Below are 12,592 nucleotides of genomic sequence, written 5' to 3'. Positions count from 1 at the left end.
CTGCCTCTCTTTTTCATCCCCTCAAGGCACCTCTCTCTCCTCCCACCCCCCAAGTTCCAAGGGCCCTTCTTTTGCTGTAACTTGTTTCCTGAGCCCATTTAGTCCATGGCTCACTTCTACCTCTGTGACTTTCTAAATAAACTTTCTCAAAGAATAAGGAGAAAGGGAAGATATGTCTGAGTAGCAATTTGATTATGGCAAATAAAATGTGTTTTCTCGTGGATTAAATTTATACAGCAGATGGAGGAGGGGAGATCCAAACACAAATACATTGTGTCCTTCTTACCAATAAGAATATAGTACTTCCTCGTTGTCATTAGTGAAAAATAACACACACTTCAAAGTACTGTAGACATGAAAAAGAAAAAACATTCAAATGAGTCACCTATTCTTACATTCAGGGCAGAGAAGCTATAAAAATCCCTCCAGCCTCTGAGAGAAAACACCAACCCAACCACAGGTCAGAAAACAATCTCTGGACGCAGCCATGCAGCTGGCCGTGCTGTGCGCCGCCGTGTGCCTGCTGCCCGGCGGCCTGGCGCTGCCGCTCCCCCCTCAGGCAGGAGGCGTGACTGAGCCAGAGTGGGAGCACGCGCAGGTATGTCCCGGCCCCCCATCGGGGGCTCCACGGTCTTGCCATCCGCGTTAGGAAGTGTGCTTTTCGATTTTGGTAATTTTTCTCTTATAAAGGCAATATATGTTTTAATCAAGTAGCTATTAACAGCAGGCCTTTAGAACCTCCCCAAACTGTGTTCAGGTTTCACCTCCACTCGCTGTGTAGATGAATATTGTTATCATAGGACTATTAAACTTCTCTGAGCTTCAGTTTACTAATTTGGAAATCAGATAGTATAATGGTATCAATCTAACAGGGTATTGTGAAATACTGAACACAGTGCTTGAAACATTGTTCTTACTAGAAAAAGTTGAAGTTATTATTTATTGTAACTTGAGATTCTTTTCATAAAGAACAAAGTGCTGCCTTTATTAATGAGGACTACACATACTGGAGAGACTTGAAATCAGTAAACAAGGGTGAAAGTGACACTTGCCACTTTCAAGCATGATGATGGGCAAGGCATGACTTTTGAGTTTGTTTTCTCATGTGTCCGATAGAAATAATCATACTATCATGTGTTTTGTATCTCACAGGAGTATTCTAGTGAATAAATGAAGTAACAACACCAACTATCATGTATGTAACAATTAAAAGTACCTCACACACATTATTTCATTTAATCCTTACCTCAATCCTGGGGAAAAATAAGGAATCAAATTTTAAGCAGATTCACGTACTTGTTAGTGGTGGAGAACTGAGGATGAGTTTTGACAGAAGTCAAGGACAAGTTTTTCTGGTTCAAAACTATGTTCTTTCCAATATACTACTTCATAAGAAATCTAATATGTGTAAATAATCATTATTTGGTAAAATAATGGGATATTTTCTCTTAAGTATTATTATAAATATAAGCTTTAAGCATAAGAAAAGCTGGGTTTTTAATTCACATTAACTTTGACTCTTTTCCTGGCCTGTGGTGGTGCAGTGGATCAAGTGTTGATCTAGAATACTGAGGTCGCCAGTTTGAAACCCTGGGCTTGCCTGGTCAAGGCAGATATGGAAGTTGATGCTTCCCACTCCTCCCCTCTCCCCTCCCCTTCTCTCTTCTCTTTCTCTCTCTCTCTTCTCTAAAATGAATAAATAAAATCTTTAAAGAAAACCCAAAACTTAGTTACTCTTAAAAGCCTTCATAATATGCTAGTTTGAACCATAGGAAATTACTAATATTTGATTGTTTTTTTACCTCCAAAACAGTCATTTCGTACGGTTCCACCTACTGAATTATCCATAAGGAGTACATATGCAAGAATATTCCATCTCTAAGCTATTTAGTATACAAGTTACCAATAAACTAGAGTGAGGTTAGCTAGGTTTAACAGGAGGCAGTAAAATTCACTTCAAGGATGCAGAGAAATTTGCTCCAGAGAGTGTCTTTGTAAAGCCTGTAGCTCTGGAATGAATGAGTTGTTTTTAAATCAGATTAATTCTTATCTGTCATGGATAAACAATTAGTAGTTTCTCTTTTGAATGAAATGCAATCATTGGTAACAGGAAGAGAGAGCACAGTATTACTAAGGTTACTCAGATAAAGAGCATACCCTTGAGACGTTCTGAGACAAGTAACCCTTTCACCTACTCCAAATTAGACTGGCATGAGTGAGCCAATGTTTAAATCATTTCAACGATACTATCATGAACTATATAGCCTTATACAGTTTTCTAATGAAATGGGCTTTGAAATCAGAACACAAGTTCAAATATTGTCTCCTTCAGTTACTCATGGGGTGAACTTGTGCAAGTTATTTTGCTTCCCTGAGCCATGATTCTTCATGTAAAATAGGGATGACAATACCATACCTACTTCACAGGATGGTGATGAGGTTTAAATGAGATAAGTATGTAAGGCTCCTAGAACAATCCCTGCCACCTAGTAAGTGCTTAATAAAGTTTTTTATGAGGCTGCAACTGCTTCTGCTGTTACTTCATTCATTTTAAAATATTTCCTCCTATTTAGTCTAGCAACTATCCTCATATGCGGACACGAGGGTCCTTTCAGAAATTCTCAGGGACTAGTTGAACATGGAATATACCTGGGGAACCTGCTCTGTCCTGTAGCCTCACACTGGGTTTAGTCAAGATTTAACAGTGGAAAGAGCACGGGACTGGCAGTCGGGAAACTCAGGGCCAGTTCTGCTACTATTTTATTTTTTCTATGTGACCTCGGGCAAGATATTTAGTACATTTAATGTGCTTAGAATATGTGCATTAGACTAATTTCATGCTACCCTTTCTCTGGACTAAAATTCTAACACCCTTTAACTTTAGCTGGGACCAGATCTCCAGAAAATCTTAGAAGGGGCTGGATGACTCACACCTCCCCAGGGGGTCTCTGATGCCAGAGGAGGTGTCAGTTGTGCCCCTTGAGGACACACTAGTCACTCTTGCAGCTGAGCTGCTGCAGACAATTCTGTGTTATATGAAGTATACTGTGGGTTTCTCCTCAGGACAGTTAATGAGATGAAAGAGAAAGGGATAGACTTTTTCCTCTTGCTCTTGAAATGGAATGACAGTGCTCCACTATCGATATTAATTTTCTTTTCATTAATACACACTTATTTTACTTGGTGATTCTCTAATGATTATGTCCTAAAACCACTGTTTGAGTCTATAGGTATAGAGGCAGAGATGTGCAGACTTCTGAGATAAAAGATAATAAACAAGGATTACAGATCAATTACTCTCTTTCCAATAGAATTATCTCAAGAGATTTTATCCATATGACTCAAAAACAAAGAATGCCAACAGTTTAGAAGACAGACTCAAAGAGATGCAAAAGTTCTTTCGCCTGCCTATAACTGGAATGTTAAACTCCCGCATCATAAAAATAATGCAGAAGCCCAGATGTGGAATACCAGATATTGCAGAATACTCACTATTCCCCAGTAGCCCTAAATGGACTTCCAAAGTAGTCACCTACAGGTTAGTTTTGCTTTGGTTTGTTTAGGCAAAAATAGTAAAGCCCTTTTCCTATGAGGTCAAACATTGTTTTTTTATTTGCTCCCAGGATCATGTCATATACTCGAGACTTATCATATTTCAAAGTGAATCAATTAGTGGCAAAAGCCTTCGAAATGTGGAGCAAAGAGATCTCACTGAACTTCAAGAGAATTAGATGGGGAATTGCTGATATCATGATTGGCTTTGCAAGAGGAGGTAAGGAAGATCCCTGTAGGCTAATCCTCTGTGCCATTCTGCTTGTCATTTATATCAATGCCTTCCTCTCTTCAGAATTTAAAATCTTTAATGATATATACAGTATATCATTAAATTCTTTAATATAGAGCCTGACCAGGTGAGGATGCAGTGGATAAAGCGTCAACCTAGGATGCTGAGGACCCAGGTTAGAAACCCCGAGGTCTCCGGCTCCAGCACAGGGTCGCTGGATTAAGCATGAGATCATCAACGTAATCCCATGGTCACTGGCTTGAGCAGGGGTCACTAGCTCAGGTGGAGCCATCCATTCAAGGCACATATGAGAAGCAATCAATGAACAACTAAAGTGCCACAACTACAAGTTGATTCTTCTCAGCTCTCTCCTTTCCTGCCTGCCTCTCTCTTGCAAAAAAAAAAAAAAAAAATCTTTAATATAAATACCATTAATGAGATATATATAGTGAGAGAGAGTTAATACACTTTTTCTAGTACACCTAAAGCCACATTTTATAGGAAAGGATGGTAAACTATGGCCCATGAGCCAAATCCAGTCCACCATCTGTTTTTGTCAATAGATATTTATTACAGTGCAGCCATATTGTCTATGACTGCTTTGGGAAAACAATAGTGGAGTTTAGTAACTGTGATGAGAACACCAAACCCACAAATCCAAAATTACTCATCGCCTAGCCCTTTACAGAAAAAGTGTATTACCCCCATTTTGTAGCATTAATTATGATACACACATATTTATGGGACAGTTTAAAATATATCTCACTAGAATCAATATTAAACAAAGAAAAAGGGTTACAACTTCCATAGACCTTAATTGATCTCCAAGAAGCATCCTTCATGTAATAATAACAGAAAATAGAGAACTTTCATTCCAAACGTCTTGAGGAGATATAACCCATGAACATGAACTGCTGTTAGTTACTAGTGTTTCATGGTGCAAATTTAGAGGGCACCACTGCTCTTTTCATTCTGTTTTGATATTAAAGTACTTAAGTGCTGTGAATTTAGCTGAAATTTAACTTCAGCCACCATATTGATGACACCAAAGAAAATGTTACAGAAAACACTGATCCTGGCATTCTATTTCAAGACTAGATAAACTGACACAAATTTGAAAACAAATAACTCAATATCACAGCTAAAAACACCATTCTAATCCATGAAAGACACTTTCAGCATAGTTCTCCAAGGAACTGTCTACTGTATCCACAAAGATTAAGCTAGGTTTTTAAGGAAAGTTATACTGAAACATACACAAGTTACCTGTGGAATAGAGTTCTCACACTCATTCTCCATCTTGCCACCATCTGGCCAAGCAAAATGATCAAACTTAGAAGCAACCATAAATTAGATGTGAATGTATTTAAATTCCCATATCCAGTAAGCTTCCAACAAATCGTGGTTATCAGTGATGAGCAGGGGTTTTGTGAATGAAAAAGTGCCAATGACCAATAAACACCCAGATCACCCTGTGCCTGAAGCTGGCTGCCGACAACAATGTTTGTTAACTGCTTGGTCTGGGCTCATCTTTCTAACCTTAAGAATTACATAAAATAAAAAATAAAATGACTGGAAATAAACTCAGTTGCTAAGGACAATCACCCTATTTTCTTTCAGCTCACGGAGACTCCTACCCATTTGATGGACCTGGAAACATACTAGCTCATGCATTTGCACCTGGACCAGGCCTCGGAGGAGATGCGCACTTTGATGAGGATGAACGCTGGACGGATGGTAGCAGTCTAGGTACAGCTTCCTATCTCTTCTACCACACGCCCTTTTAAAGCCCCGAACTCCTTATACTAACTTTAATTTAATATTTGCTTTGATTAGTAATAATTATTGAGCCCTTAATAACTGCCAACTACTGTACTGTGTACTTTAAATGCATACGTTTATATACTATGGTATAGTATATGCTTATAATGCTACATATACAGAAGGCTCAGGCTGTGAAGTCAGCGACACTGGGTTCACTTTGCTGTACCTGTACTAATTACTCTCTGTGTGTCTTTGGGCAAGTTATTCAACTTCTCTGAGCCTGTTTCTTCCTCTATTAAAAGGGGCTATAAAAAATTTTTACCTCACAGAATTGTTGTTTGAATTAAATAAAATAATGCTTATACAGTATTTAGCCTAGTGTTTGAAATGTCTTAATAATTCAATAAGTTATAGCTCTTTCTTTATGTTTTCCCAAAATTTAAGTTTTTTAATTAAAAAAAGAGGAACAAACAATGACTATGATATTTAAGAATTATGTACAATTCTGAGTATTACGGTTGGTCAAAAAGCCCACACCATCACTCATCTCATCCTATTCAATATCTTACAAAGCAAGAAATTATAGATGCATCAGAAAACTAATGGAGAGAAGCTCTGGTGTGAATAATCCTAATTGGAGACAATTCTAAAAAAAAAAAAAAAAAAAGGTTATTAATTGGTTCTGAAAGGGAAATCAGTACTTGTGTTTGGCAGTGGGAATTCATCACTGTAGTGATGCTTTGATGGGAAAGTCTAACTTATAAAATGAAGACACTGTCTCCATTACACATTTTGCATATCTTCTTTATTCTCCTTTCTTTCCACTCAAGAAAAGAAAGCTGAAGGTAAGCTGAAGGTAGCTTCCTTCGATCTAATGCACCACTATTGGAGCTCTGACCACTCAAACTCTCAGGCCCACATCCACCCCACTCCCCCTTATTGGCAAAGACTTTCTGATTCTGAGTCTGAGAGCGAAAATAGCATATTGTATTATATATATATATATAATACAATTTAATATATAAGAAGCAAGCACCAGCATTTCCTGGAGATCCTGACTTTCAGTCTTGCTTTCTCCAAGCCAGCTATCTTTCTGCTGCTATTCAAAGTCACTATCACTAATGACTAGCCATTTTTTTCCAGATATTGAGAAACTTGACAAATCTACAAGGTAGTAATTATTATCAGTGTTTAACAAGTGAGGAAATGAGACTCAGTAATATCAATCAATGTGCCCAGAGTCGTCCAGCTAATAAGTAGCAGAGCTGGGTTTCAAACCCAGATCTTAATATTTTCAAATCCTTCATTTTCCTCTATAAAATACTGCTATGTGAGTAATTACATAAGAAGTAAACAGACAGAAAAACATTACTTTAAAAAAACCCAAAAAAGTGATGATTAAAACATTACTATTCGATTATCCTTTGAAACCCTCCACCTCCCTTCTGAAAGCCTCAAAACAGTAAGTAATTATGGAGGATATAAAGAGGTAGTTAGTTTTATAGTGATTATATATTATATTATATTTTATATATAGTTTTTATAGTTACTGTGTGTCCCTCTTTGCTTGTAGGCATTAACTTCCTGTATGCCGCCACTCATGAACTTGGCCATTCTTTGGGGCTGGGTCATTCATCTGACCCTAATGCTGTAATGTATCCAACCTATGAAGATAAAGATTCCGAGAATTTCAAACTTTCACAGGATGATATCGAAGGAATTCAGAGATTATATGGTAATATTTATGATTTCAAATAAGGAGGATTTCATATTGTCTCTTTAGACTAGCCTTGAATGAGGAAGACTGAGAAATGGGTATGTACTTGGAAAAACACACAAAAACTTCCACTAAAAGCCTATTCAGGGGAGAAATTTGAGACCTTAGATACCCAAAATTTAACCAGACTATTTTATACCCTGAGGATATTGATTTTAAGTTTCCAGTAATGGAGTATCATTTGGTAAAATTATGAAAATAACACTATAAGGTTTTGGGTTGTTGTTGTTGTTATTGTTTTCTGAGGGGCCATTCACGGTTCTTTCTTGCTCAGTTCAAACACTTTAGGAGAGTCTCCCCATGGAAATGGACTGAGGAACATAACACCTTCTTCTTAAACTGCCTAATCCCAGGATTCTGTCCTAGGTGACTAAGTGTGACCTAATTCTTCCCGCTGTGGATATGTGTAGGGAAATGGGTTATCATTGACAATCAGTGCTTATAATTTCCGGTCATGATGCTCATGAATATCCTATGTTCCAATCAACACTTCTTTGTTTTAGCAAGTTCCAAATTCAATTTAAAAGAATAAGCTGATTTGTATTTGTTAGTCAGAAATAAAAGGACAAGGGTAAAAAGCCATGTCTCTGGATAAAGACAATAATATATAGTATGATTCAAAAGGCTAAATGAATTGTTCTTTGAGGTCACATGGCTGCTGAGTGCTTGAACAATGATTCTACACCAGGGCTGCAGGATTTCATATTCTTTCTACTACATATATCTGCCTATCACTACTTATTACATTTTAAAAGCAACTTGGAAAGGAGAATACAGACTGATATATTTAAGTCCATAGATACAATCAAACCTTTCCAGCAAAATATCAGGATGATAAGAATACACTGCAAAAATCCACCTTAGAGTCTCTGAATGATCAGAAGAGCAGTGGCAGTGCTTCCACATAATATCCTTAGGGGAAGTTATTCCAATAAAATAATGGCCTTATGATGTTGGTTGAACCTATACTACCAATCAACATTTCCCAGAGTAGAGTCCTACAAGATAATTTCCCAAAAAAAGAAAATAAATACTATGAAGAAACAGGTTGAAAAACACTACCTACTGTATCTCAGGTGCAGAAGATATTTAAAGAGTACCTGAAAAAATTTTGTTTAACTCATTGCTTCCTAAGTTATAATCCTTTTTTTTTTTTTTTTTTTTGAACACCCATTGAGCCCTCGCAGAACAGCATTTCAGAGAACACATTTTGGAAAATACCATGTAATTACCCTGAAGTTCTCACTCAAAGAGCTGCTGCTGTCTAAAATGCTCACAAAACACTGACAATTGTTGATAAAGTTATTGTCAACAAAACAGAATAAAATACCTCCCCTTATGTAAAGCTATGGAACTCATGAAATATTCTATGCCATGGATAATTATCTTAAAACCTTAAGAAAATTAGAAAGGAAATTAAGGAGATTCTTAAGCAGACTAAGTAGAAGACATGCTGGTGCATTAAATACTTAAGTATTAGAGGCCCTGGGTGGCTGGGCTCAATAGATAGAGCAGTGGTTCTCAAAGTTTTTGAAGTCAGGGTGCATTTAAAATCCTACAAATAATTGTAGGTGCACTATATACAAATTTCTGAGAAATATGTTAATAAAGTCCAAGCCTGCTTTTACGTTAATTAAATGAAATAAATACGACAAAATTAAATTTATTCTGACAATAAAAAACATTTTTATGTTACATGTTTTGAATTATGCTTTTTAGAATTCATAAAAAAAAAGGGTTAAAAAATAAAAAAACAATAAAAAAATTATCTTTATATATATATATAGATACATTCTTAGTAAGATTTAGTAAATTAGGCAGGTCCTGACACAAATGTGTTAAATTTTTTCATTCTTGTGTTTATGAGAAACATGAGCCTGATGTGTCCTAGCAATTTCCTCAATGTTTGGGCATATATTTGAAAAGCAAACTCTCATTTCCTCATCAATACATTGAAGAATTCCTCTCTTTTTACTCTTAATTGTGTTGAGTGCAGAAAACTCCCACTACACTATCATCTTAACTTTATACCAAACAAAGGATAGAAGAAACTTGCCTCCAGTCTTTCCAGGGAACATAGTGGGTAGTGTAAACAATCCAGCACCATAGCTTAACAGCCTTTTGCAACCTAATTGGGCAAGTGAGGTGGGAGGTTGGACAGACTATCAGTTTACAGCCAATTCCCCACACTCCTGTCCCCTAAAAATCTAAATTTTTAGTCCCCAACAGGCATATATTTCTCTGGAATACCATAGGGTGCCCTGGCGCACACTTTGAGAACCACTGGAATAGCATGTCAGCTCAGCATGCAGACATCCCAGGTTCAATTCTCATCAGGGCACACATGAGACGCAACCATCTGCTTCTCTCCCCTCCCTCTCCCTCTTCTCTTTCTCTTCCACTCTCGCATCCAGTGGCTCAATTGGTCCGAGTGTCAGCCCCAGGCGCTAAGGATAGCTCAGTTGATTTGAGCTTCAGCCCCAGATGGGAGGTTTCCAGGTGGATCCCAGTCAGGGTGCAGATGGTAGTCTGATGCTCTATTTCTCCTCCTCTCATTAAAAAAAAAAAAAAGAAAAGAAAAAGAAAATCCTTACGTACTAGACACTGAAGTACCTGCCTTTAGTCAAAAGTCGAAAAGAAGTAACTTCCGGACAAATGAAAGTAAGCTTTAATTATGTAGGTTTTTTAAACTTAAGGATTTCATTAATATAAGAAATGTTATAAACAGGAAATATAAATTCAAAAGAATATAATTAAACTCACGCATGTAAAATGATCCAGTGCTTTTTTTCAGAATAATAAAAATAATAGCTCAGTTGCACCGAGTATTTACTACCAAGCACTTCATATGCATTACCTCATTTAATCCAACAATCCAATGAGTTGTTATTATCCTCATTCCATAGATTGGTAATCTAACATTAAAAGAGGCTAAGTAGTTCAGCCATAAGAAATGATGATATACTGACATTTATGACAATATGGATGGACCTTGAGAATAGTATACTAAGTGAAATAAGTAAATCAGAAAGAGCTAAGAACTACAAGGGGTCTTCCAGTTATGACACAGTTCCTTTCCTACAACAGTGATATAACCCGGATTTTGGTGTAAATCAAAGCATGACCTAGCCTAAGTCATTTACTTATCCTAACACAGTTGTAAAATCATAATCTAGAACATAAAAACACAACTAAGCCACAGAAAAGGACATAAGTGTACTGCACTGTACACTGAACTGTAGTAACAGAAAAAATAACAAAATATGAGTGTGAAAAAAAGTACAATGCGAATGGCTTAAGCCGAAACACTCCTGTCTCAATTTTTTAAAGTTTTTATGGGAGTGAGCATCATAAACCCAAAATGTCATATGTCAAGACTGTCGTAACCCGACAACCCCCATATATGATTTAACACCTAGGTGGAATATAAAACTGAGACTCATGGGCATGGATAAAAGTTAAGTAGCTACTAGAGGGAGGGGGTGGGGTAAGCGGAGTAAAGAAGGGCAAATACATTTCCTACATTGGTGGGACATTAAATTGAGACTCATGGACACAGATAAAAGTGAAGTGGTTACGGGGTGGGGGGAGTAAAGAGGGACAATATACAGTGACAGAAAATGATTTGACTTTGGGTGATGGACACACAACACAATCAACCATTCAAATGTTATAGAGATGTTCACCTGAAATCTAAGTATTCTTGTTGATCAATGTCACCCTATTAAATTTAATTTCTAAATTTATAAAAAATAGAGGCTAAGTAGTAATTTGCCCAAGAACATACAGTGGGTAAAATAGAGATTCCTGACCCCCAGACTTACAATCTGCACAAAACCGCCTTCTTAGCCTTTGAAGGTTGTTCTTCAAAACTTTTGTCCCAAGCACAGGTTATTGGGCTGGGTGAAGAATAAATTTTACACAATTATGACATTTACTGAGTTTTTATAGCCTTAGGATGGTTTTTTATGTATATATTTTACACTATGTCAAAAATATTTTTGTTTTCTCTAACAGGAGAGAGACGTGATTGAAGAAAGAATTAGAAACTTCAGGGAGAACACACACATATTCATTGGATTCTATATCATTGTTCCCCAACCAGAATCAATGAGCCCTGTTCCTGCACTCCATGTAGCACTGATTTCATCTTTTCTTCTGTTGTGTTTGGTTTTTGCATGTCTCCTCCCCTCTGGGGATAAGCTCTTTTATGGCACCGTTGTTTCTCACTCATTTATGTCTCTCCTCACGCAACTTACACTTAGATGTCAATGAATGTTAAACAAATAAAAGTTTTGTTTAATAGTATAATGATTTATATTTAGGAGCACTGTCTCTATGTCAAGGGAAGACATGCTATCCAATGAAATCAAAGAATAAGACTTAAAAAACAATACCACTGCATCAGTTTGGGTCTTCAGCTGCACTTCACTCTATCACCAGATGAGTAAGAAGAGAGCTCCTACCCTTTACTGTCCACTAGTGTAGTCCAAAGTTACACTCAGCATCCTATCCTTTGGCCCCAGCTCTCAATCTAAGTATTCTGGAAAATCCAGTTCTCCCCACAAAATGCATGTGAATTCCCCAGGGTTTACATTCTCACAGTCACTTCTGACTCTGTGTTCTTACCCTGACCACCTGATTTCACATGTCTCTCCTGCCACAGCTGCTCTGTGTTCCTGTTCCTCTGCCTCACGCCAACCCGGAGATCAGAATCATCCTCTTCTCTTAACTTCCTCTAAACAAGTCCTGCAAGGCTTTGTGTGCCTACTGACAATGTTGAAAACTTGAATCAATGGTGGTATTTTACACTGCACAAAGGCAATGAGTTGAATTAAAATAAAACCAGATACAATCCCCATCCTTCAAATCGCGGTCTTATCCCAGCATTAGAAATTTCTCAGTGGCCACTCCCTTCTGCAGGCTCCAGTGTCATACCACATCTCTCCCTAACCCTCAAGTCTCTAGACTCTGTTCCTTCCAACTTCCTCCACAAGCTCATTTTCCCAAAGTCCAGCTCTCCCTTTCCATTCACAGAGAGTCACTAATGTGTTTCTCTGAAAGAATCACCCTCTATCCAAAGCTAAAACCCTTTAGCAGGCCACATGGCAGGCAAAGGTTTTGAGAGTCAACCTTTCTTCCTCTTATACAATTCCCACACTATCCATGGTTTTCTCTATAAACAGAGGGATATAGAATTTGGATTTACTTTCTTATTGATACAAATTACACACACACACACACACAATACCACCATCTAGGAACAG

General features: G+C 37.4%; 1 protein-coding gene across 1 annotated transcript; it reads left to right on the top strand.

Moving 5' to 3' along the window:
• Positions 1-443: 443 nt before the first annotated feature.
• MMP7 (matrix metallopeptidase 7) lies at positions 444-11,644 on the top strand. The gene is made up of 6 exons (XM_066360737.1): positions 444-598; positions 3,312-3,538; positions 3,624-3,772; positions 5,405-5,533; positions 7,122-7,283; positions 11,343-11,644. Exons 1-6 carry the CDS (start codon positions 488-490, stop codon positions 11,357-11,359), a joined length of 795 nt encoding a protein of 264 aa, XP_066216834.1. The 5' UTR covers positions 444-487; the 3' UTR covers positions 11,360-11,644.
• The last annotated feature ends 948 nt before the right edge of the window (positions 11,645-12,592 follow it).

The sequence above is a fragment of the Saccopteryx leptura genome, chromosome 1 (genome assembly GCF_036850995.1).
Source record: "Saccopteryx leptura isolate mSacLep1 chromosome 1, mSacLep1_pri_phased_curated, whole genome shotgun sequence".
Classification (NCBI taxonomy): Eukaryota; Metazoa; Chordata; class Mammalia; order Chiroptera; family Emballonuridae; genus Saccopteryx; species Saccopteryx leptura.
This window is presented reverse-complemented; position numbering and strand designations above follow the sequence as displayed.

What these genes read in the sequence shown, in the direction of transcription:
- MMP7 (XM_066360737.1), top strand. Translation starts at nt 488, where the DNA reads ATGCAGCTGGCCGTGCTGTGCGCCGCCGTGTGCCTGCTGCCCGGCGGC. An exon ending in GATTGGCTTTGCAAGAGGAG is followed by an intron (nt 3,773 to 5,404) that starts GTAAGGAAGATC and finishes ATTTTCTTTCAG; the next exon opens with CTCACGGAGACTCCTACCCA. An exon ending in GACGGATGGTAGCAGTCTAG is followed by an intron (nt 5,534 to 7,121) that starts GTACAGCTTCCT and finishes CTTTGCTTGTAG; the next exon opens with GCATTAACTTCCTGTATGCC.